The sequence below is a fragment of the Brachyhypopomus gauderio genome, chromosome 13 (genome assembly GCF_052324685.1).
Source record: "Brachyhypopomus gauderio isolate BG-103 chromosome 13, BGAUD_0.2, whole genome shotgun sequence".
NCBI classification, from domain to species: Eukaryota; Metazoa; Chordata; class Actinopteri; order Gymnotiformes; family Hypopomidae; genus Brachyhypopomus; species Brachyhypopomus gauderio.
This window is the reverse complement of record NC_135223.1, coordinates 4881213-4907716: the sequence shown is the minus strand read 5'-3', so window position 1 is coordinate 4907716 and position 26504 is coordinate 4881213. Positions and strand designations below refer to the sequence as shown.

The following is a 26504-nucleotide window of genomic DNA, read 5'->3' as shown; positions in this document are numbered from 1 at the left end:
ACGTTGATATGCCAACGTCGTTTCAACGTCATACATTCAACCTTGAATAAACCATAAAATTCACGTTCATGATGCTCAAAATTGCATGGGAGAGAGGAAAAAAACAACTGTATGCCATAATGAAAAAAAGAACAATTTTATTTTTTTTAGTCTTTCATTTAATTCGGAGAACCACCACACAATCTCAGTCATGGCCTCAAGTCTGGGACTCGAACCCACGACATTCGGTCTCAAGACCAGCTCCCTAACCGCCAGGCCACAACTACGCTGCAAGCTCTCTTTAAACCTGTTAATTTGTCATTGCGAAGTTTTGTTTCTGCCTCAAAACATTTAAAACTATTTAATTGCCTGATGTTGTCTTCCTGGTTAATACCTGCCTGTTTTTGACGACGTTTTTGGACGAATTAATAAAAAAAAAATTCTATTATTATTATTATTACTACTACTACTACTAATAATAATTAATACCTCTTTCAAAACCCTCAGCCAATGCCAAAGTGTTGTTTGTACTTTTTTATTGTATGTGTTTTTTGGTAATACAAAGGCAGGTTGAAGATATTACGTTGATTCACCGTTAATAGTTCAACGTTTGCGCAACCATTTAACATTAAACATTGATTCACCGTTAATAGTTCAACGTTTTCGCAACCATTTAACATTAAACGTTGATTCACCGTTAATAGTTCAACGTTTGCGCAACCATTTAACATTAAACGTTGATTCAACGTTGTTTCAACGTTGAAACAACAACAGACAGTATTTCAACTATATTTCAACCACATTTCAACGTTGAAGGTCGGTCGTGTGCCAGCTGGGACACTCCGTATCCAATTACAATCTTGCGTGATACGGGTGCTACGCAATCTTTTGTTTTAGCTGGTGAGATGCCCTTCTCGGATCGGTCATTTTGCGGTTCATATGTCTTTTGTCGTGGTATCGCAATGAAATATATCAAGGTCCCTTTGCATCGCATTTCATTGTCATCGAGTTTAGCTACAGGAATCTATCGAGTCGGAGTTTGTCCTGCGTTACCAATCGAAGGTGTTACGTTTATAATGGGAAATGACATTGCAGGAGGTAAAGTGCTTCCAGTGTTGGAGGTTATTGACAACCCTGTGAGTGTAAACCCTGAGTTAGATGACCACTCTGTGTTTCCAGCTTGCATGGTGACACGCGCTCAATCTCGAAAGTTGAGAGACATCATTGATTTGTCCGATACTTTCTTGGTCAACGAGAGATCGTTACATACTGCCGAGTCAGCTTCACCGACACTTCACACAAAGCATAATGTGAATGAGGGGTTAGATATTGCCGATGAGATTGTGAGTTGTGATCAGCTTGTTGAATTCCAGAAAGCCGATGCTGGATTAGAGAAATACTTCTTGGATGCAAGTAGCATAGAGTGTCTTGCTGACAAGCAAACTGCATATTTTTTTGATCAGGATGTGTTGATGAGGAAGTGGTCTCCTCGCGCTGCGTCTGAGGCACATAGTGTTTATCAGATTGTTGTTCCTACACCTTTCAGACAACACATATTGCGACTGGCACATGAACACCCTTGGTCAGGTCATTTGGGGATTACTAAAACATACTCGCGTGTTCTTTGTCATTTTTTTTGGCCTCGTCTTCGGAAAGATGTTGCGGATTTTTGTCGGTCTTGTCATGTTTGTCAACGTGTTGGGAAGCCTAATCAGGTTATTCCTCCGGCGCCTCTCTGTCCTATTCCTGCGATTGGTGAACCATTTGAGAGGGTGTTGGTCGATTGTGTAGGTCCGTTGCCTAAAACGAAAGCTGGACATCAGTACCTGTTGACAATTATGTGCGCTGCGACTCGATTTCCAGAAGCTATTCCGTTGCGGAAAATCACTACTCCAGTTGTAATTAGAGCGATGATTAAGTATTTTAGCACATTTGGTTTACCCAAGACTGTACAGACTGATCAGGGCTCAAATTTTTTATCTAAACTAAACTGTTCTCACAAGTTTTAGCAACATTACACATCACTCATCATGTCTCAAGCCCATATCATCCTGAGTCACAGGGTGCGTTAGAGCGCTTCCACCAGTCTTTGAAGTCTATGCTTCGTAAGTACTGTTTGAAAACAGGCTGAGATTGGGATGAGGGGGTACCTTTGGTGCTCTTTGCTGTTCGTGAGGCTGTTCAGGAATCCTTAGGATTCAGTCCTGCTCAGCTAATATTTGCTCATACAGTCCGAGGTCCTTTAAAGGTTCTCAAAGAGTCATTACTGAACGAGAATCGTAAGCCACAGAACATACTGGATTATGTCAGTACATTCCGTGAGCGCTTACATAATGCTTGAGGTTTGAGGTTGTGCTCTGTTCCACAAGGTTCGTGTCGGTTATCGAACTCTGAGATGTTACAAGATCTTTCTGGTCTTTTGGGACATCTGACAAGTCAACAAAGCTGCGATCTTGAGTCTTTAATACACCGGTATCTTGCTATTTTTCATGACATACCCTCACAGACAACTGTGTTGGAACATGACATCGAGGTCACTACATCATCTCCGATAAAACAGCACGCTTACCGACTCAATGCAGCAAAAAGACAAGTCATGAGAGAGGAAGTATCACATTTGTGTGAAAACGGTTTGGCAAAACCTAGTTGCAGTCCTTGGAGCTCACCTTGCCTATTAGTCCCTAAACCGGACGGATCATTTCGATTGTGTACTGACTATAGACGCGTGAATTCGGTTGCAGTTTCTGATTCATATCCATTGCCGCGGATGGATGATTGTATAGATAATGTGGGGTCAGCTCGGTTCGTAAGCAAACTTGACTTGCTAAAAGGTTATTGGCAAGTGCCTTTGACTTCACGTGCTTCAGAAATATCGGCGTTTGTAACCCCCGATGCGTTTATGCAATACACTGTGATGGCGTTTGGACTCAAGAATGCACCTGCTACGTTTCAACGCCTTGTGAATATCGTGTTGTCGGGTGTGCCGAATTGTTCTGCTTACTTGGACGATCTTGTCATTTATACATCTGATTGGACTACTCATATGCAAACATTGGAGACTGTTTTTGAGCGTTTACAACAAGCATCTTTAACTCTGAACCTGGCGAAGTGCGAGTTCGCTCAGGCTACCTTGAGTTATTTGGGAAAAACAGTTGGTTGTGGACAGGTTCGACCTGTGGATGCCCAAATCTCAGCCATTCTTAATTTTCCGGTGCCTTCTACGCGCCGTGAGTTGAGAAGATTTTTAGGTATGGCAGGTTATTACAGATGGTTTTGCAGGAATTTCTCTACAGTGGTAAGTCCTCTTACTTCTTTGCTTAGTCCGTCCAGATCATTCGCTTGGAGTTTGGAATGTCAACATGCATTTGACGATGTTAAGGCTCTTCTTTGCAGCACTCCCGTTCTAGCAGCTCCAGATTTTACGAAATCCTTTAAACTGGAAGTGGATGCTAGTGCTGTGGGAGCTGGTGCTGTGTTACTCCAGGAAGACTCATGTGGCATAGATCATCCGGTGTGTTACTTCTCCCGTAAGTTTAACAAGCATCAACTTAACTACTCGACAATCGAGAAGGAGACTTTGGCTTTGTTGTTGTCTATACAACATTTTGAGGTTTATCTTGGTTCGTGTTCACAACCTGTGGTTGTTTACACGGATCATAATCCATTAGTGTTCCTGTCTAGAATGTTCAATCAAAACCAACGGCTAATGAGATGGGCTCTTATAGTCCAGGATTTTAACTTGGAAATCCGATATAAAAAAGGGACAGAGAACGTCGTTGCTGATGCGCTCTCACGTGCATGATGTGTTGCATTTTGTGTATTGTTTGAAGTTGTCACAAACATGTTTATATGTTTGCTCTTCGGGGTGAGCGTGTTACGTGTACTGTGGTTTTTGGGGAGGTTGTTCTTTTTTTTGTCTGGTTAATTTTCAACAGGTGGATTGCCTCATCAGGAGTGGAGTCTGTCGGCCAATCAGAGACCGCGATTTGGATGAGGGGGCGGTTCTTCGGCTTCATAATCTGCCTGCTGTGTTTGCTGGAAGGCGACACGAGCTTTACTGCCTTTATGGTTGTGTGTGTGTGTGTGTGTGTGTGTGTGTGTGTGTGTGTTTGCTGGAAGTTGCTGGGAGGCGACACGAGCTTTACTGCCTTTATGGTTGTTGTGATAATATTTATCATAATGTTATGAACTGAGTTGTATAGCAAACACCACCATGGATTGAGGGCATAACAGCAGGTGCGCACTCATATATGCACTCACGCAGTCCTGCATTTGTTAGAAACACCAGTATAGAGGCGGGCACCGTTTGTGTATTTTTGTTTGAGATTAGTTAGAGCAGTAGGTATGTTTTCTTTTCTGTAAGGGGTAAGTTTTGCTTTGTTACCGTAGTGTAGTGTGTTTTTGTTTGTTTCTTTTCTTTGGTGCCGTCTACTGCTCCTTTCCTTGGTTGGTTGATTTATGGTTAATCGTGTGTGGTTGTATGTACGTGTCTGTTCAGTGTGTTCAGTGTTTGCTGCGTAAAGGCTCTTTTCCTCATTACCACTCGGCAGTAAAGAGTTCTTTTAACGCATCCAACTGGTTTCTGCGTTCTTCTTTTATTACATCTTGTCCTCGAAAACAAATGCAGGACTGCGTGAGTGCAGATATGAGTGCGCACATGCTGTTATGCCCTCAATCCATGGTGGTGTTTGCTATACAACTCAGTTCATAACATTATGATAAAGATTATCACAACAACCATAAAGGCAGTAAAGCTCGTGTCGCCTCCCAGCGACTTCCAGCAAACACACACATACATACACACACACACATACATACACAACCATAAAGGCAGTAAAGCTCGTGTCGCCTCCCAGCGACTTCCAGCAAACACAGCAGGCAGATTATGAAGCCGAAGAACCGCCCCCTCATTCAAATCGCGGTCTCTGATTGGCCGACAGACTCCACTCCTGATGAGGCAATCCACCTGTTGAAAATTAACCAGACAAAAAAAAGAACAACCTCCCCAAAAACCACAGTACACGTAACAAGAACTAATTAGAATTTAGAATTTAGAAGGTAGTTTTTAGTATCAGAAAAAAATAGTTTGGCATCAGATGGTGTTATGTGTCATACGGCACAGCTCTGAATGTGGAATGAGGTGCAGGTGTGCTCAATAGAGACGATCGAGTCAGTTTGTGCTGTGCATTCTGGGAGTTGGAGTGTTCAGAGCTGTGCCACATGACACATAACACCATCTGAGTTATTTGCGTAGAATTGCTCAACTCTTGTAGTAAGCATACCAATCAGTTTCCTGCAATTGTCTCCTGATTTTTCGATTTGTTTTATCTATTGGGATTATATGCATGTTTGTACTGTTGCCTTTATTTACTATTTGACATTTAGTATTCAACCTGGATTGTTCCCCATTCTGATATTGGATTAGGTTTCTGTACCTTTGCTCACTTCCTGGTTAATCTCTGGATATTCTCGGTTCACATTTGTGAATTAAAGATTGTCTATAGCCTTGTTGAACATGTCTGTGTCTTACTGTATAATACAACAGCTGCCACATTATGGTTAGAAAATATTGATATTAAAATGTTGTGCAAACAGGATATTCATATATATTTTAGTTTTCATACAAATGTTTATTATTCTCAAATAATAATGATAAATTATAAATCAGTGTCTTTAAAGTATTTAACACTTTAATTGTTGTCTTATACTATGATCTTAGTATAATAGTATCATCATAATTAGTCTGTGACTTCTACTTATAGACTGTGACTACTATACTACATACTGTTCCAAACAGTATATTTACTGTAAATCAGCGTGTTCTTTAAATAAAATTTCAAAGTCAAAACCTGTTTTCAAAACCTGTTTTTGCTTTACTTGGACAAAGGGTGTAATGCAGGAACAGATCCTGGATGGGGTCACAGCCAATCCCAATGAATACATTTTTTGCTAGCATGTGTTTACAAAGTTCAAGAATAAATGTTTTTACCATTATGTGTTATCTGACCACAAAACCATGTCCCTGTATTTCAGGTGAGTCAGTCCGCTGCTGTTGGGCCAACCCCAGATGTGCTCGGATGGGGTTTTTTGGGTTATTTCTAGCCATCCTCCCATATAGACCAGTATCTGTGTTGTATGTGTGGGCATGTGCACATATGTGTGTCAGCTGTGTTACTGCTGTGTTACTAACTGTTTGTGCACGTGCATTCATGTACGTGTACACACACGCACATGTGTTTGTACATGCATGCAAGCCTATGTGTTCACACACACGTGTGTATTTGCATAAGTGTGTGTTCCTCGAGTACTCTGAATTTGGTGAAAGGAATTCATCATAGTTGAGGAAGTGACTCAGAAATCCGCTGGGCTCTTGAACAACGTTTTATGTGGTCTTTTACAAAGATTCTGCTGGGTATGTTGAGGTTGTTCTTCAAACCAAACCCCATTGCAACATAGCTCGTCTGTAAGTACATATGTAATGGAGCCAGGACTGACCAGTTGGAGGTGTGTGTGTGTGTGTGTGTGTGTGTGTGTGTGTGTGTGTGTGTGTGTGTGTGTGTGTGTGTGTGTGTGTGTGTGTGTGTGGATTTGAAAAGCGTGTGCTCTGGGTTTAAAAATGGAAACAAAGTCATAATTTGGGGTGGGGGGAATAATTAGCATATTAGCACATAGATATTACAATTCATAACATATTACTTCCGCATTTATACATATTTCCATATTCATTCAATATCTTGTACATCCGCTTAATATAACACATACTGTCACGTCTGGCTCCGTGCTTAGCTGTCAGTCTAGCTTCCTTTTCCCTTTAGCTCCGCCTTTGTTTTAGTTGCCATGGTTTTTCTTCTGATTGTTCACTGCCTGTTTATTGTTCTTATGTAGACACACCAGTCCTACAACATTAAAACATTGATAAGCATAGGAAATAAAATACTTGTATGGAAGAATGTAGCTTTTAGACAGTGCCAAAAATATGCTGTGATGACTGGTTACTCCTGTTTCTCATCATCATCATCATTCATCATCTTCATCATCTTCATCATCATCATCATAATAATAAACTGTTTTCTTAAACACAATTTACAGAGTGCTTTAATAAATGCACAGAATGAAAATAAAGTTTATGGAATACTGAAAGCTATCACATCACAGTATTTGCACAAACTAAAAAAGAATGTTACAAAAGCAGTTTATTGAAATACATTTAAATAGACAAGTAAAGTTAATATAAAGTATACGCTGAACATATAATAAAAAGATACATTAAAAAAGTAATTTGAAAAAGTTTAAATTTAATTAATTAAATTAAAATACATCAACATCTGGCCTTCAAAGAAATGAAAGTGTAACTGTGTCAAGTAAAACAAAGTTCATAGTTAAAGTACAAAACTATATTTTACTAACAGGCAAGGTAAAGTACAGTCAAGGTAAGCAGTTTCATTAAAAGCCTCACAAAATGCATAATAACTTTCTTCTTGAAAGTATTTAAATCATCAAGGGCCCTCAGGTTGTCTGGAAGAGACCTCCAAAATTTGGGGCCATGGCAGCAAGAAGGAGCCTCAGAGCTTTACAGTTTTTCAGGTTTTATCCACTGATTTGAAGGCCATTAAGGGTCCGAGCCTCGCTATCATACTGCTGAGGTGTAGATGAGCAAGACCTTGTAAAACACATTAGTCAGCAGTAAAAATGGCAGATGCAGTATCGGTGTGTTTTGGTAGTGCTCCATAATTAAATGTGTACAAATGTCAGAAAGCATTTCAGAGGCTTCTAACCTTTTGAATCTAAGAGTATGAGATCGAAACCTTGAGGGGAACCAAGACTCAAAAAGGGAAGCCTTTGGTTCCTCTGGTGGACCCTGGACAGCACAACAAGACCAAAAAAAGCAATACGGCAAAAAAGGCAAAAGCTAAAAGAGCAGAATGACTAGGAACCAAGTAGAAACCAAGTTCTCCTAATGATGAACACAGACAGAACAGGAGACAGAACTGGAGAACAGAACAACACAGACAGAACTGGAGAACATAATGACACAGGCTGAACTGGAGAACAGAACGACACAGACAGAACTGGAGAACAGAATGACACAGACAGAACTAGAGAACAGAATGACACAGACAGAACTGGAGAACAGAATGACATGCTAAACTGGAGAACAGAATGACACAGACAGAACTGGAGAACAGAATGACATGCTAAACTGGAGAACAGAATGACACAGAACTGAACTAGAGAACAGAATGACACAGACAGAACTGGAGAACAGAATGACACAGACAGAACTAGAGAACAGAATGACACAGACAGAACTAGAGAACAGAATGACACAGACAGAACTGGAGAACAGAATGACAGACAGAACTGGAGAACAGAATGACACAGACTGAACTAGAGAACAGAATGACACAGACAGAACTGGAGAACAGAATGACACAGACAGAACTAGAGAACAGAATGACACAGACAGAACTAGAGAACAGAATGACAGACAGAACTGGAGAGCAGAATGACAGACAGAACTAGAGAACAGAATGACAGACAGAACTGGAGAGCAGAATGACAGACAGAACTGGAGAACAGAATGACACAGACAGAACTAGAGAACAGAATGGCACAGACAGAACTGGAGAACAGAATGACACAGACAGAACTGGAGAGCAGAATGACAGACAGAACTGGAGAGCAGAATGACACAGACAGAACTGGAGAGCAGAATGACAGACAGAACTGGAGAGCAGAATGACACAGACAGAACTGGAGAAGAGAATGACACAGACAGAACTAGAGAACAGAATGACACAGACAGAACTAGAGAACAGAATGGCACAGACAGAACTGGAGAACAAAATGACACAGACAGAACTAGAGAACAGAATGACAGACAGAACTGGAGAGCAGAATGACAGACAGAACTGGAGAACAGAATGACAGACAGAACTGGAGAACAGAATGACACAGACAGAACTGGAGAAGAGAATGACAGACAGAACTGGAGAGCAGAATGACACAGACAGAACTGGAGAAGAGAATGACACAGACAGAACTGGAGAAGAGAATGACACAGACAGAACTGGAGAACAGAATGGCACAGACAGAACTGGAGAACAAAATGACACAGACAGAACTGGAGAACAGAATGACACAGACAGAACTAGAGAACAGAATGACACAGACAGAACTGGAGAACAGAATGACACAGACAGAACTAGAGAACAGAATGACACAGACAGAACTGGAGAGCAGAATGACAGACAGAACTAGAGAACAGAATGACACAGACAGAACTGGAGAGCAGAATGACAGACAGAACTGGAGAGCAGAATGACACAGACAGAACTGGAGAGCAGAATGACACAGACAGAACTGGAGAACAGAATGACACAGACAGAAGTAGAGAACAGAATGACACAGACAGAAGTAGAGAACAGAATGACACAGACAGAAGTAGAGAACAGAATGACACAGACAGAAGTAGAGAACAGAATGACACAGACAGAACTGGAGAACAGAATGACACAGACAGAACTGGAGGAGCTCATACAACAGAGAGAGAACCCATTGTAACCCAATTTTGGAACATTTTTAATGGTGTGAGTGGGAAACAGAAAACCACAGAGAAATAAAATAGACATTAGAGTGTGTGGGCAGCTAAGGATGACAGTTTCAATGGCAGAAATACATGAGAGAAAACCATATCGAATTGAATGCTCAGATAGCTAAAGTGTAAACATTTGAAAGCCATGGCATTGTCAAGGTGTGATCAGCAGTGCTTCAAGGTCTGTCTGATGTTCAATTCACATTGGCACACCTTATCTTTGACCTGCCTGGCCACTGGCCAAGGAACCAATCAGGTCATAGACTTGGTGACTCCCCGATGGTCACTATTATTTAATTCTGCATGTTATCATTAACTCCTCTTGTCTTTCGCCTGTCAGACATACACTACTCAGTAAACATTAGGGATGGTTTATGGAAAACACAAAACGTCCACGCTTCAGTGGTATTATTATCATGAAAGTAGGGCATTTAAGTAAAAGCATGCATCGATTATTTCCTCATCTCAAACTATTTATCGAAACAAAACCCACCAATATGGTGGTGGGTGTACCCCAACAAAAAATGTCAATGTCTCAATAACTGCTCATGTGCCCTTGACCATCGATGACAGCTGGACAACGTCTTGTGCTGTTCACAAGTCGAGTTATTGAATGCTGAGGCTCCCACTCAACTTGAAGGGTGGTTACGAGTCTCTACACGAGTCTTTTCTCCGCAGATCCTACAGGTCTTCTGTAGGATTCAGGTCTGCAGAAGGTGCAGGCCAATCCATCTGAGGAACTTCATCCATCTGAGGAACTCTCCATCAGCCATTAATGATGCGACCTCGATGAGCTGGAGGACTGTCATCCATTAAGATGAAATTAAACTCGTATTGTTCATGCAGAGGCACAATGACTAGATTAATGATGTTATTCAGATAATGTAGACTTGTCACAAAGTGTGGGGCAGTTCTGTATTGACTAGACACACCTGCCCACACTGTACCACCACCACCACCACCACCACAGGCTTGTCTGGTGACAGCAGTGTCTGATGCAGAGCGTGAGCGCGTCTGCTTGACGTCTCCAACATCACCGGTGGCCATAATTTCTGAATCGACTTTCATCAGTGAGCAGCACTGATGCCCATTGGTCCCTCGTCCAGCGTAAAATGCTCTCTGGCCCATGTAAGATGACGACACCTTTAATGTAAATGGTTTCAAATGGTCTGATGTGACATTTGGCTGCCTCTCACCTCACTTAAATGTGCCTGGTGTTGTGTGTTCCATAGAGCACTGTTAACAATGAAGCGGTCATCGGTGTGGGACGTGGCCAAAGGACGTCCACTTCTACGCCTTTCTTTGAGTCCCCGTGTATCTCTATCAACCTGCTGATGATACTCTGTGACTCTCTAAGCTCAGTGGCCCCTTCGTCTGAGAACGTCTTGTTTGAAGGCTCATAATGGCGAGGTACAGTTGATCTGTTGTTAGGTATTGTTTTGTTGTCATGATGTCAAAATGTGGACAGCATGATGAGAAGGATTGTTTAAATACCTATTCTAACTGAACCAGGAAATGTATTGGGCGATTCATGAATCAAACTCTCCTTGTTAGAGAACAGCACATTGTGCAAAAAGTACTGAAACATTGAACAGTTGTGCATTGAGACATTTAGAAAAGGTCACATTATGTTCACCTGTAAAGGTTAGTTTGCATCCTTCATCCAGTGTGTGTAAACACCATCCCCTGAACTCAAAAGAGCCACTGCAGGAATAGACCATTTTCCCCCAGCCTACATCTATGGTGGACGAGACCTGACGTCTCATCTTCTTCTTGAGCTCTTTGTAGCTGAGCTAGCTGGGAGATGTTTGGTGGTGTGATTGCTGGAAAACTCCACACCTGTTCCTCATTACCATCTCCCCTCCCTTGTTTAAAATCCTAAGCCTACACTTCCTCTCTTACGAAGTATTGCCGACCATGTCGCATACAGAGTGTTTCTACGCATGTATGCCAGCTGAAACTCTACAGTGCAAAGAGGAAGCCATTTCTAAGCAAGCTCCACAAGCTCAGATGTTTGCACTGGGCCAGGGGTCATTTAAAATGGACTGTGGCAAAATGGAAGACTCTGTTCTGTGGTCAGATGAGTCATGATTTGATGTTCTTTATGGAACATATATGTATAACCTCTTATGGAACGCATTTTAATTCTTCCTGATGCTAGATCAGTGTTGGTGTTGAAGGCGACGCACTCAGACAGGAAGTGAGCTACCACGCCGGATCTGCCCTGGTGTGTGCAGCAGCGCATGGAGGCCTCGGTCCTGGAGGCCTCGCAAGTTAAAACACAGAACCTGCTAATCTGGGTCCTTGACGATTAGGTGATCTGGTGCTGTTTTTAAGCTCATGTATCTGTGTCATGTGAGCTCAATAAAAGCCTGGGCAAAGCTACACATGACAGACTCTGACGAAAGTCTTGACTGCGACATCCTGCTGACACACATTGTGGGAGTTATTGTCTCATAATGTGGTCTCTGATCCTCACAGTAACGTTGATCAAATCTCTAATTACCTCAAAGAGGAAGTCTGTATTTTTGACAGAGATAAGAGCTCCATTCATTTTCTTACACTGACATCTGTGACATGGATGCCCATGTAAACAGTAGTCACGGCTGTGTAGTATAGAAGTTTTCTCTCAGAGTACTTAAATTGGTGCCATGACCCGGTGGCCATTGATTTGCCGTTTCTGCAAAAAGAAGTCACAACCTAAATAATACTTGCAGATATGTATGAAACAAAACTTTATTTCTTTCACATTTACAACAACAGAACAGCGTTCCTGTTAAATATGCAGTATTGTACATTTCTTTTATACTTCCTCCAAGAATCATCCTCCAAATGCTTCTTTGCGTTTGCAGTCTTACTGTAAGGTTCTTCAGAACAAAGTGCCACAGGCAGGAAATCCTGCACATGCAGTTTGATGCACTGCAGCGAAACTTGAACTTTGTGTGGTTTCGTGGCTTTTGAGGCCTAAACTACTACCTCGTCCTGCAACCAAAAAACACGGCACGTGCAAAGGGAATTTTGAGGATAGGTCAATTCATGCCTATCTTTATGGGTTTATTTATATTGTCACCGACTATATCTGTGTTTGGTTGTCAGATGTTATAATGTTATGGGAGACATGCTGACTGTTATAAACACACACACACACACACACACACACACACACACACACACACACACACACACACTGTGATTACTGATTGCCTTCACCTGGCCATTTATTCCTTCATCTGTCACCTGTGTTTATGGTTTTGCTCCATCTCAGCTCATCCACTAATTCTCCCGCTCTGCTGTGTTACAGATGACATCCCAACTATCAGCTGCACTGATACGGCCCGGGTTCTACAGCCTGGGTTCTACAGCCTGGGTTCTGCAGCCCGGGTTCTACAGCCTGGGTTCTACAGCCCGGGTTCTAGAGCCTGGGTTCTACAGCCCGGGTTCTACAGCCCGGGTTCTGCCGCCTGGGTTCTACAGCCTGGGTTCTGCAGCCCAGGTTCCTGTCTGCTTTTAAGCCAGCTCACAGCTGTATTTCATTGCTTACTCTTGGAGAAGAAAGACACTCCAAACGATCACTATCACGTCACTCCCTCCCTGCACTGAAACACTTGAACGCCCACAAACCCTGAAACCACAAATCACCAGCCCTGCTGTAAGCAAAGCAGGCCGTATCAGTCCATCACAGAGTCTACACACCATCTTTTTCCGGCCATCTATGTTCAGTTAGAAAACGTTGAAAAATCTATTAATCTATTAATCTAATATGTGGTTTTCCAGACAACCAGTGACATGAAGACTGAAGACTAGAGATTGTTCTGACAGGCTATGCAAGATCTCATTATTGTCAAAATTCACATTCGTCCTCAGTGAAAATATGATAATGGTGTTCCATACACAATTATGGAACAAAAATCATCTCAGACTCTGTGTCCTGCAAGTGAACATTCAATAACTGGTAAAAACAAAAATTATATGCTTATATTACATGCTTAAAATACAGATTACAAAGGTGTGTTAGATGTTTCATTGTCTGAGACCTTTGAATGCATTGGTACTGAATGAAAGATCTTTGCACAGAGTAAATATTTGGCACACTTGTTAGCCAGGCCTTTTCTAAACTTCTCTCCAACGAAGGCATAGATGACTGGGTTCACGCAGCAGTGGGTCAGCGCGATGATCTCGGTCACCTCTATGGCAGCTTTGGTCAGCACGGAGGCGTTGCAGGTCGCGCCGATGTCCAGCTGTTGCAGCGTGTCCAGAAACACGACCACGTTGTACGGCACCCAGAAGACGACGAAGATGACCACGATGGCGAAGATCAGCCTCATGGCTCTGCCCTTCTTGGAGTTCCTGGTCCTCCGCAGGACCAGCAGGATCCTGACGTAGCAGTAGATCATGATGGGCAGCGAGATGAAGAGACACACCGTGTTCTCCCCGAAGTTCCTCAGCAGTCTCCAGACCAGCACCGAGCCTGCTGGGTAGATCCTTTGGCACTGCGTGGAATTGTCCTCGCTCACCATTCTGGAGAACATGACCTCGGGCAGCGCGGCACAGGACGAGACGACCCAGACGCCCACGCTGGTGGCGATGCCATAGCGCAGGGTGCGGGCGCCGGGGGTGGCCACGGCGTGCACGATAGCCAGGTAGCGGTCCACGCTCATAAGCGTCACAAACAGGATGCTGCTGTAGAAACCGAGGTGGTAAACACCTGCCATGGCCTGGCAGACGCCGTCCGCCCTGGCGTGCCAGCCCTGACTGTAAAGTAACCAGAAGGGCAGAGAGAGGACGGTGAGGAGGTCGGACAGGGCCAGGTTCAGCAGACACACGTCCGTCATGCTCCGCACACGCATCACCTTGAGCAGGACCCACAGGACCATGCCGTTTCCCAGAAGTCCCAGGGTGAAGACCAGGAAGAAGGTGGTGGACACGACGGAGCGGTTCAGGAGCGAGACCGTCGTACAGGGTTCCGTGTTGTACCCATAATAGTTGTCCGTAAATGTTGTATCCATAGTTGCACTGCCATAAAGAGAAACAGACTTTAATAGGTGCAAAAACACAAATCAAAAGAAAGCCAGGGTTGAAATGCGACATGTTCCAGTTACGTGCTGCAGGAATCACGGGAGCGTATCGTTGGCACAGTGAACACAGAAACGAACAGCTGGGAGGCTAATTCCAATGTGACCGCGGTGTGTTTAACTCGACAGCACACACGACAGAGTCACTGAACACAGAAGCCACCAAGAGGAATATTTTTGTTCCTTTGTAGGAAAAATACTTAACAAACAGTAATTTGCTGCACAATGACAGCAGTTATTATGTTATCTGAGCTAAGGAAAGTGAGTTTCGTAGCATGCTGAGAGTTTTCTAGCATGTCACATGGGTAACTGGCTGTGAAATTGCTTACTAAATGTGTCCTGGTACAAATTATTACGGAAACTAAGGTTTTTTAATTAATAATTTTCCTGTTAAAAATCTGTTTTGCTGTCTTTAAGATGAGTTTTATATATTTAAAACAAAATGTATGGGTCATAGTCTGTACCCTTACATTTGCACTGTATTACATCTAAGCCCTTTTTAAACTGTGTTGAATTAAAAACAAAAACACTGCCCACTTGGAACTGTGATATCATTATGATATTTACAACATGAATAATTATTATAATATTTGACACAAGAATGATACGGCTGTCTTCCTCAGCAAATCCACTAGTGTTAGTCTGAACTGGATCTTAGCGATTATTCTTCAGTTTCGCGCTCCTTACCCAAGCACACGTCCAGGGATGAGGATGGACCAATATACAAAACAACAACAACCACCCAGCTGTTTTGAATGTGGACCACAGCTGTAGAAATATCGACCACAGCATTTACTCGGAGGAACCTTGCCATGCAGAGAGCTCGCGTGTTCCTGACACCCAGCTAACCACAGCCCCTTTATAGAGCCCACCACCTCTCTGCTTCTTAACATCCATTTATCACTGTGGTTTGACTGGAGTTCCTGTTGTAGTACAAATTAACCTTGTGGCTTCCACCAGGTCCTCAGGAGCCCAGACGAAAGTTGTAAACAGCCAGAAATGCTAAAATCCCTTTGTAAACTGATTCAGTGGTAGGTGATACAAAGGTAGTAAGGCTGGGAGAGAGAGAAAAGTGTTGTTTACCTTTCTGTGTACGCACCATCCTCCATAGTGGAGAAAACTGCCTGTCAGGAGCTGGGACTGGTGTCCCTGGAGTTGTGTGTGCTCACGACTGAGGCAAATGCATTTCGCCTTTGTCTTTTTCTTGAATGTTACCTCAAGCAAATTTCCTGTAAAAAGCCTGTATGAGTGTGCTTTTGTGCTTGTGTGTGTGTGCGCGCGTGTGTGCGCTTCTTTGCATGCCTCTGATGTACAGGGGAAGGTCGAGGTGAGACTTCCTGCCTCTGCGCGTCAACACCGTGTGGATGCACTGCAGAAATCCCAGCAGCGATAAGACCGCGTGACTCAGTCAGCGTTACGCCGTATTTCTGTTTTGAAGTGGATAAGGTCCCCCACCCACGGGCTTACTGTTAAAACACAGCGCCAAGCATCCAACAGTCAAGGGGCCTCCCGACGTCTCCGCACACCCAGTGGGTCACACCGTCTTTTCATGTCACCATTAATACTTAGTCACAGGGGAGTACGCGGGTCGTTTGGCCGGGTGGATGACACCAGCAGTAGCAAACCCGTGCAGATTTAGGAGCTTCTAAGAAGTCATGCGCAGGACGCCAGCAATGAATGTGCACAGCCTTCCAGTAAGAAGAGGTCCGGATGGCACAATGAATCTTCTTTCTTTCAGAAACCTCCTCGGTCTCGGCCGCCTGTGACTGGCCAGTCACTCTGAAACTTAGTAGGAGTTCATACAGAGGAGTTTTTACTGATTCTCAATTGTTTTGTGTATTGTGTAAAATCTTCACCAGAAAAACGGGTGTTTTTTTAAAAAGCTTTCTTAGAAAGGCTTCGTCTCCCACACAGAGGACGGCGGTTGCATTCTCAACACTGCACGTTCACACTAACCATTCTTCATTAATTGTGACTTTTCCAAAGGTGATGTGTGTACATATGTATGTCAGTATCAGGTGGTCAAAGAAAATCCACGTAAGCCACCTGTAAGACTTTCCCTTGCAAAAATATACATTCTAACAGTTTTGCATCTAACAAGGCGATTCTTTATTACAATTGCATGAAATGCACAAAACCAAAAATATATAGCAAATGCATGATTCTTCATTTTCAAAGCTTTATTTTACATAATATCTTTAGTAGTATTAATACATATGATTCATATCGACATTCATTTATACATTGTAAACAAGATACAACTTAGCTGCCAAAACGTGCAAGACGCACACTGCCATCCCCAGAGTTTAATTCTGAGTACGTTTGAAGTCTCGATCACTTACATTCGTTTCTACTGCAAAATTCAGTTGCTAAACTACGCACAGGACACCCACGCAGAGAACAAAAGCGTAAAGAGCACGTAAAACATCTCATGAACAACGGGACAACGTGCAAGTCGCAGAACATCCAAACCAGGCAATAAGGCGCGACGCTATTCTGAGTACATTTTGCAGTTATGGTTTCCTTGGCGTGAACGTCACGGTCGCAGGCCCGCACGCACGCACGCTCGTTCGCACGCACGCTCGCAGACACGCTCCGCCCCCCCCCCCCCCCCCCCCCCCCCCCCCCCCTCCTCGTGAAGTGCTCAGCTCAGCGCGCTGCAGCTAAATGATTTTCGTGGTGGAGATTTCCGAGGAGCGCGAGTAGGTGGAGCTCCTCCTCTCGGACAGCTGGCTGGTGATGGTCCTGCACTTGCTGAAGCAGACGGGGAACCACTGCTTCAGCATCTTCACGACCAAAGTCCTGAACTTCTGGCCCACAAAAGCGTAGATGATCGGGTTCAGGCAGCTGTGGCAGAAACCCAGGGTCTCCACCCACTGCATGGCCATGGACATGTCGTTGTGCCACTCACAGGAGGACATCCATTTCATGGGCAAGCGTTGCAGAAAATTCATGAAAATGACCACGTTGTAGGGTGTCCAGAAGAAAAAGAAGACCAAGATCAGAACCAGGATGAGCTTGATGGCTTTGTGCTTTTTCTGAGACTTCATGGAGATCAAGGTGGGGATGATGCGGGAGTAGCAGTACACCATGACGGAGAGGGGCAGGACCAGACCCAGCACGTTGAGCTGGACCCAGCCGAACTCCCTCCACTTCGAGCCGTCGGGGTACTCCTCCTTACACGTGAGGCCGCTGGATTCGTTCTTCACTTGGGAGAAGATGATGCTCGGCAGCGAGGCCCCCAGACTGAGCGCCCAGCAGAACCCGGACAGCGCCACGCCCGAGCTCACGGTCCGGTGCTTGACGACGAAGGAGGTGTGGGCGTGGACGATGACGGCGTAGCGGTCCACCGTCATGAGGATCATGAAGAAGATGCTGCCGTAGAATCCCAGCTGGAAGCAGCCGGTGGCGGCACGGCACACGAACCCGCCGAAGGTCCACTCGGCGATGGCGGCGTAGTGGGCCCAGAAGGGCAGGGACACGAGGAAGAGCAGGTCGGCCAGCGCCAGGTTGAAGAGACACACGTCCGTCATGTTGGACCTCTTGTGGTACTTGGCCAGGACGCACACCACCAGGCCGTTGCCGATGGTGCCCACGATGAAGACTATGCTGTAGAGGGTGGGGATGAAGACATGGCTGAAGGCTCTCACGTTGCCGTTGTTGCACGGCGCGTGTATGTCGTCGTCGGCGCCGTCGTAGTAGTCATTGTAGGGACTCGCTTCACAAAGACAAGAAGCGATTCTCATTAGCACAACTGAGTAATGCATTCATATCAAGCCACATCTTTACATCACTGAAGCAGCGGGTTTGCATATCTCAGAGGATGAGATACGAGATGTTTTAGGGATAAAACAGACCGTATTCGTTTGTTACAACCAGGCATGAAACATTTGGACGGTGACTAATCATTTAGGATGGAAATGCAAAACCCACAGGATGTGCTTATCTGTTTACAAAGAGATTATAACTGATGAGCTGGTGACAGTTCCTTCCTCACTCACTATACCGTAACTAATGGGGAAGTTGAATTTTGTGCTGCTACGCCATCTGCTGGCCAGTACGGATATGGTCTACGTTTGAAAATTGCTTTACACAGACTAAAAGTAGGAGAAACGAATGCATGAAAACCAAGCATTTTTGGAACAAAGACACAGCACGTGATAAAAGCGTTACTGTCAACGCGAATCAGTTTCAGCATCAGTATCGTTAAAACATGCACGTTTCTTCTTCATCATCTTGACATGTTTAAAAAGTGCTAGAAACTTCTCAGAATTCCTGGAAACAGAATAATTATCATCACGACCCACTGCAGGGGTGTAACAGCAGGCCAGACTGAAACAGCTCTCATGTACTTACGTGTCTGTTCCATGCCTAATTGCAGAAGAGATGACAGGCAAATCAGGGTGGTAGTGCACTGCAGACTCTTTTAAGCGTGGGGGCTGAGTTGCTCTTTTTGGGGCGGTCCTTCACTCCACCGTCAGAACCCTGAATCACAAAAGCACTATTTTTAATCCAGCTAAAGGTTCAACTCTCACACATGCAAAACTCAAGACTTAGCAACATTGGACCAAGGAGACCGGAGGTAGAAAAAATGTGGTTCGTTTGCATTTCAGTCCACCAATACTGTCTTGTTGTTTTGTTTTGGGTTAGAAGGGTAGATTTATCACCCCAAAGCACAGAGGGAACTTTCTTCCTGGGAGGAATTTCAAGCATTAAAAAAACATGACATAAAAATACATAGAAAACAACATAAAAAGTAATAACCAGACTATCTGTTATTACTAACATAGACTTCTAATGTCATTTACGGTAATCTTCAGACATGCATTTTCAGTTTTACAGTATACCAAACATCAGTATTAGAAATGACTACTTTAAAGAAGAGTCTTTTAGCTCTATTGATCTTTTGACATAGGATGACCGTAGACCATCTCTAATGACCAACTGCTTGTTGAAAAAAAGCTGAAAAGCTCCTCCCAAAACACACACACACACACACACACACACACACACATATAGACACACACACACATATAGACACACATACACAGACACGTACACACGTTTAAGAATGAGGAAGTGGTCATGTGTGTTTGCTTGCCAATGCAGTTTGGTGATAAATTTTTGACCACTTTAAAGACAAACTCAAAAGTGAAAAAACGGCAAGCTCTGAGATGACCAATCTTGGCTATGAAATTAATTCTTTACGTTCGCTTACAGTGACCTCTAGTGGCCATGACGATGGATTAGAGAGAGAGAGAGAGAGAGAGAGAGAGAGAGAGAGAGAGAGAGAGAGAGAGAGAGAGAGAGAGAGAGAGAGAGAGAGAGAGAGAGAGATGTACACGCGTACAGATATTAAAAATATTGTTTCTCTGGAAACTTATTCTGTAAACTGTGTACTTCGCTTTCACAATTTTTAATATCTCTATCTTGCCCTAGTACACTGCAGTTAATCCTGGAATCATCTTCAAATGATGTACAAAACTAATGTAAAATTTAATTGTTTAATTTAATTCAATTAATAAAGCAATGAAATAGTTCTAAACTTAATAAACTCATGATTATTCATTATATAACCCGAGGACCAGTCATCATTCAGACCGAGTGGCTATAGGAATTCATTAGTTTTGTGTTCTTCATTATTTGAAACCGAGCTTGAAAGGCTCCTCCAGCTGAAAGGCTTATGTAAGGGCAGAAGTCCAAAGAATATTCCCAAAGTTTGGTGGTGTAAGTAAGAAGATGTGAGCAAATAAATAAACGACAGTCTGGCTACTTCCAGTCTTGCTTATTTCTTTATTTGTCTTTCAGTGTCCAGGCAATGCCCATATATGGAAAAAAGGCGGGACTTTGGACGATGGTCAGCCAATCACAGCGAAGATCTATGACTATCTAATGCAAAGGATTCTGGGAGCAATTACTTTTTAAATTTTGAATATCGGAGAGATACTTCGCAGTTTTTTTCTATTTTTTTAGACCATATTATTTAAATCTACATAAACTGTCGCGTTCGAGTAAATAACAGTTACGAGCCTTTTCGAGTCAACACATGTATTTTTAGTATAACAAATCCCATTAATAGTCTCGCTATCGCTCTACAGCAGGTCTATAGACCTACCGGACCAGCGGTGTGCAGACGGACGCGGGTTTACAGACCTACCGGACCGGCGGTGTGGAGCACGGTGTCGTGATTGCTGGCCGCTCTGTCCTGATTGACATGGCCGTGCTGACGAGGGCGGGCGCGGACTGAACGGGCGCAGCGGCGGTGGACGGACTACTGAGTCCCCGGACGAACTTGTTGTAGCGCGGAGCGAATGGAGATGAAACCCGCCGACCCGTGTGAGTATCTCCACCGACACAAAGTAACTCCGCGTTCGCCTCTGATTCCAGCAGGTGTTGTATCAGTGGGATAAGGCGAAACGCGAGTTTAACGGGGCAACACTGCTCTTTTCTGAATAAGGTTTCGTAGTGTAGCGTTGTTTGGTTTATTTTGGGGGTTTTTTTGTTTTATTTCTATTAAAACGAAGTTTTAAGCGAGGTGTCCCGTCGACTTGTCCCGTGAGGGCTACTGCGTCCTTCACCGTTACGCCAGGTTGTGTTACTACAAATCATGGCTGTTGTCAACTCTGACAGCTTTATATTTGTAAAAGTGTTCAACACGCTCTTCAAGTGTATTATACAAACAAAAAAAGTGTAACTGTTTTGTTTTGGAGTGCAAAAATGTGCATGGCGAACAAAGTCACCGATATCTTCATCTCTTAAGACATATCCTAAGCCAATTAAGCTACGTAACACTATTCATATGCTCTGAGGTAGAACATGTCGATAAAGTAGACGCGTCGATAAAGTAGACATGTTCTACCGTTATATTTTGAAGATATTGAAAGTGTTTACACCGTTTTTCATTCCCGTCCTTTCGTGTAGGTGGTGTTAGAATCAACCGACATTGACTGGCATCCGCCAGGTGTGTTTGAAGCTTTGAGGACACGAGCGGATGTGTCCTAATCACTGACGACTCCCCTGCCAAATTATGGATTTGAGCACAAGACCCCCCATAGGGTAAGCGCTTTTGAAGAAGGTCTACTCAACTACTTACTTTACTAAAAGTTTTTTTAATGCCTAAACCCGTCATATAGGCTATGACTGGACTGAAATATCAAGATGTCTGAATGCTATCTCCTCAGGACAAGGCGGCTGGTCACCCCAAATGACACTGCAACAGATATGAAAATGATTGATGGGTCAGACATTACATGGTACACCTCTCTGGTTTAACTGATGATCAGGTTTACAGGCAAAGTTGTTGCAAAAAATTAGGATGTATGTGTAGTTGAAGAACTACGTATGACATTTAGTAAACGTTTCTGTCTTGCGGAAAGGTGTATAGAATAGCTCTACTGCCATTAAGAGCTGCCCTCTCTGACAGGACAACGGTGAACTTTGTGTCCCCTGTCCCTTGTTGTTTGATGTAATCAGACTCCATTCCATAGCAGAAGCTTTAACCAGTTAGGTTTATTTAAAGTCTGCCAATGTGGAATATTATACCAGAATATCTGAAGAATGTCATGATTATGACACAGCGTCAGGGTATTAGCAATAAATTCAGGAGACTTTCCCGGTGTCTGCGTTTTAAAGGGATTGAATACATTTGTGTCATTTCTGTTTTATTCCGAAAGTTGAGACTCTGAGTCTGACTATTGCGAAAGATGTTGCATTAATATTGATCACGTAACAATTATGATCTGAATAGATAATGTACCCAATGGCTGTGTATTGTTTCAGGTCAGGAGACGCATGGGTTTGTGTTGACGGTCATGTGAGATTGGCTCTTACATAACGCCCTAGCTCAAGGCAAAGTGAGTTTGGTCAGTGGGCAAACCTTTGAGCTAATGTCAGGAACACTGAGCTGTGCACACCGGGGTTTTTTCTTTTTGTCCCTAATACACACGTGTCATGCATGTGATGCATGTTTGACAGTGCCTGAATAATTTGAGTTTTACTCTGGATCTCCCTTTTAATTTGCTAATGTTAAACTGATGGAGAACCTACAGAAATGTGCAGAACAAGCCTTTATTCTGAGATGGTGGATGCTTGGATCTGTAACTTGGTGACCCCCTTTTTAAAATTACAGCCTGTGTTTTAAAGGAGCCCGTATGTGGTTTGAGGGTAACGCAGCAAAAGCACAGCTAGCTTCTAATCATTGACTAAGACACCAGAGTTTTTTGTTTGGTTTTTTTTTTGTTTAGTCTTTTCCAGCTGTGTGTGTTTGTCCTATCTCTGAAGATAACACCAGCAAACCTTCTTGTGTGGCAAGCCGTGTCCTTCTTAGGGCCCTTGATGATCAATGAATCCCAACAGTGCGAATGAAAGTTTCTTTTGGCTTTAATGTGAAATACGGTGCCGACCCGTATGTTGAGGCTTGAGCGCTGCCTCAACACATCTCCTTAGGGTTTCTTTACCTTGTGGCTTGGTCTCTTGAGGAGGTTTTGCCAGTCTGTAGCTAATGTGTGCCGTCTCCAGCGTCGCTAATCGGGCAGCTTGCGTGCGCTCTGCTGGTGTTGTTCAGACGTCAACGAGGACCTTCACGTCCAGTCTTGCTTTGTACATGTATAGGAGATCCACTCTGTGAAGAGTGACACTATAGTTTGGGAACATGCTGAACCTGCGAAAATAACTGGTTTAGTTCATTAAGAAGCGTGGACCACTCTGCTCAAGGCTGGCAGCTTTGCATGCGTGTTTTGGCTGTCGAGGTGTTGGATGTCGGGAACCTCGTGCTCTCCATCAAAACCCAGAAGCAAACCATCCCAAGAATGACTGCTGGGTCACGTTCATAATTACCACTGTTTGATCAATGGCAAATCAGATCAGTTGGATTCATGCTGACGTTCATGTCATTTCTGTCATTTCACTTTAAGGCCGAATGTTGAACAACTCCAGAGTAGCTGTCAGCAGTTCCATTTTATGTGGGAAGGAGAAAAAACACAAGGAAAATTGTGACCATATTTCCTAAGGTGACTTGTTCAGAATTCCAGCATTGGAAAGACTGGTGCAGGCTTGTTGCTTATTAATTCAATTTTCCTGTCTTGAGCTCTGTGGTTCTTCCGCGCAGTTGAAATGCTCCATCCTTCGACGTGCGTAGCCTGTTTCCAGACGTCTCTCTCTCCCGGGCCAATGGGAAGGCTCCCCTGCCCTCCATAAAAGCCACTGTCTGTTATCAACCTATGATCTCTATGGAAACCTGTGCAAATATGGGGGTGCATGGTTCATACACCATTCTGCTGTTTCATCTGAAAATAGACTTTACAACGGATGGTCTTATCCTGCCACATTGTGTCATTAAACAGCCCTCCACACACACACACACCACACCCCACACTGGAACTGGGAGGCACGCCTCCTGTGCAGAAATAGACCTCGGTGAACAAAAGACTATAAAATAACACTTCTTTATTTTACAGGAGCAGATTTCTTTATGATCTTGAACCAGGCGCAATTTGTTCCGAGCGAAACTGTAGGTGTGGCCCTTTTCAGCAGCGTTTCAAAAACTTAGTCTCTTCTTTCCGTAAATGAATGCATGTCTCGTGGAGTGAAACATGAGCGTTTGCCTTCCTTGGCAGAGTGGCAGGGTACAAAATGCCGTTCTATTTTCGCTTTGGACGACGGGGGGGGGGGGAATAACCACCAAGCAGTCGTCCTGGCACGCCGGGAGTGGGCGTGGCCACCAGCAGTAAATAATTCACTCCCATGAGCAAGACATACCACCCACTCACTCACATGTGTCTTTTACTCATCGGAAAAGGACATTCGGCCATGAAAGAGGCCCTGGGAGCACGGTGTGGTCGTGTCACACCGAATTCCTGCGGTGTGGTGACCCCAGCACACAGGAGCACCCTTTTGTACCCTGTATTAATTAAATCAATTAAAGTCAACTAATCAAGGTAATTCAACTTAACTTAAAAAACACAAAAGTTCAACTTAAAAAACAAAACCCAACCCTTAAGCCAGCGCCACAGAACCAATCAGCCGGCGCTGATGATCTCAAAATGCCTGATGGACCACCAATGCCTACGCGGAGTGGACCTTGTACATAACGTCACACGGTCGCTTCAACGTGCCGGGGCAATGGACAGAAATGCCTGCTTCCCAAAAATCCCCAACGCAGAGCGCCGAGGTTGTTGTGCCCTGTATCGATAAGCCAACGAAGTTGGTTTGTGGTCCTGCGGGGCGTCTAAACTGTGCTAATGCAGCAGGGACTGCATGCACACTTAATGTCAGCAAGGTGTGGAGGCCCCACGGGGGACAGGTGTGTATTCCCAGTTCGCCCAGTTGAGCAGGCTAATTGTTTACTTCCTGCTTTTTCTTCTCCCAGCCCTTGACATTGTCCCCCAGGCTTCTCCCATCACTCCGCCCCCTTTCAGCCATGCGATGGCACACCTGGTGGCTCACCGTGTCCGGGAGGGCGTGGGGCCGAGGGGCGTGGCCTAGGAAAGCAGCTGTTCACAGGCTGTGCATGCCAGGGAATCATTTCATTTATGCTATCTAGTCACATGACTTGTGATAAGTTGGGAACAGGGAGAAACGAAAAGCCATTAAACACAGACTTTGACTCGGGTTGGTCCCATTCCCACACAGATATAACATCTGTTAAATGCCAAAGAGCCCAAATGAAACAAGTCTAACAAATGGTAACAAACACATAGTTGCACAACATTTTAACTTGGCATTTCATTTACATCTGGTCAATTCCACAGATGATGCTACTGTAAGAAACAATAGATTTTTTTAAATCAGTTCAATTTTAATACACCTTACAACAGCATAGAGAATACTGGTAAACCACAGCAATGTCAATACACCAAAGATTGGGATTATTTCTATGCGCATGAAACATTGTCCTGTAAGCACCGAAACTTGCTTTAAAGGAATATGTAACTCCATTGTGAACATTGTCAACATGTTATTGGTTGCTTGGATACTTCCCTGTGACGTAGCTATCAAAGTGGATGGCGTGCGAAATGGGTTTTGCCCGTCTTCATCTCAATGTTGGTTTTTTTTTTTGTTTCTTAGGCCATGTAAACGTGTTGCACTAGCATGCGTACCGGGTGATCTGATCCCGAGAGACTGGCGAAATGCGTCGTTTAGGGCTGGCATTTGGAATGCGTCTCGGGTGACGACTCGTGCTCGGATTTCTTACGTTATTTCGGCACATTTACTACGTAACTCTTCTGCAGCGTTTGTTCTCCTTCAGACTCGTCCTGAGAATCCTTCCTCGCGTTCCAGTTGCGCGGTCCCTTGGGCCAGCTGTGAGAGGAGGCAACTCGTTCGCGCTAGTGTCGCCTGCCTGTTTACGGTCCAGTCACCCAGGACGTGTGATGATGCCAGGTGTGAACGCAGCTTTAGGGGTATTTGCGTGAGGGTAAAAGTGCGTGTGCTGCAAACGACGGCATAAGATTTTTTAGAATCTCTCCGACCATGTGTGAGTACGAGAACGGCTGCCTGTTGCAAGTGGTGCTGCTGTTTGAGAGAGAGAGATAGAGAACTTCATGAGCTCCCCAGAACGTGTAAGTGTTGGAAGTGTTGGGTGTGAAGGCGTCACGTGACCTGGTCCTCTAAGTCGACCGAGCAGCTCACAGAGGCTGCGTGTGCTGGAACACAGTGATTCTTCTCTGCCACCTGCGTCCACCGTCGAGCGCCTCCCTGCACCTCCCCTCTCCCAGCCCTGCTCCTCTCCCAGCCCTGCTCCTCTCCCAGCCCTGCTCCTCTCCCAGCTGTCTGCCAGTAATTGATCCCAGGACGGCGACGTCGGCATGTTTGCAGGCCTGCCGTCTCCCTGGAGAAGGGGGCGTGATTGTTCCGTCGCG

General features: G+C 44.2%; 3 protein-coding genes and 1 long non-coding RNA gene across 16 annotated transcripts in view; 2 read left to right on the top strand and 2 right to left on the bottom strand.

Moving 5' to 3' along the window:
- The window catches only part of LOC143473673 (uncharacterized), a 28811-nt gene extending 13633 nt beyond the window's left edge, over positions 1-15178 (top strand). Inside the window, exon 3 of the long non-coding RNA XR_013120603.1 lies at positions 12876-15178. This is a non-coding gene — a long non-coding RNA (uncharacterized LOC143473673). The remainder of the gene's footprint in view (positions 1-12875) is intronic.
- On the bottom strand, positions 13573-16488 carry LOC143473672 (C-C chemokine receptor type 4). The gene is made up of 2 exons (XM_076970764.1): positions 15730-16488; positions 13573-14587 (listed from the first exon to the last, which is right to left on the bottom strand). The coding sequence occupies exons 1-2, from the start codon at positions 15753-15755 to the stop codon at positions 13573-13575; spliced, it is 1041 nt and encodes a 346-aa protein (XP_076826879.1). The 5' UTR covers positions 15756-16488.
- Positions 16489-17284: 796 nt separating this feature from the next.
- On the bottom strand, positions 17285-20932 carry LOC143473432 (C-C chemokine receptor type 5-like). Its single transcript, XM_076970432.1, has 3 exons — positions 20804-20932; positions 19003-19131; positions 17285-18364 (listed from the first exon to the last, which is right to left on the bottom strand). The coding sequence occupies exons 2-3, from the start codon at positions 19013-19015 to the stop codon at positions 17310-17312; spliced, it is 1068 nt and encodes a 355-aa protein (XP_076826547.1). The 5' UTR covers positions 19016-19131; positions 20804-20932; the 3' UTR covers positions 17285-17309.
- cobl (cordon-bleu WH2 repeat protein) overlaps positions 20845-26504 on the top strand; it is a 40719-nt gene continuing 35059 nt past the window's right edge. For all 13 annotated transcript variants that reach the window (XM_076970427.1, XM_076970424.1, XM_076970431.1 and 10 more), the window contains exons 1-2: positions 20845-20982; positions 21568-21702. In XM_076970427.1, the coding sequence (XP_076826542.1) occupies positions 21674-21702 (29 nt within the window). In that variant the 5' untranslated portion in view covers positions 20845-20982; positions 21568-21673. The remainder of the gene's footprint in view (positions 20983-21567; positions 21703-26504) is intronic.

Excerpts from the sequence above, each read along its gene's own strand:
- LOC143473672 (XM_076970764.1), bottom strand. The coding sequence starts at position 15,755 with ATGGAGGATGGTGCGTACACAGAAAG. Across the intron at positions 14,588-15,729 it reads GATGGTGCGTACACAGAAAG|TGCAACTATGGATACAACAT; the intron begins GTAAACAACACT and ends TCTTTATGGCAG.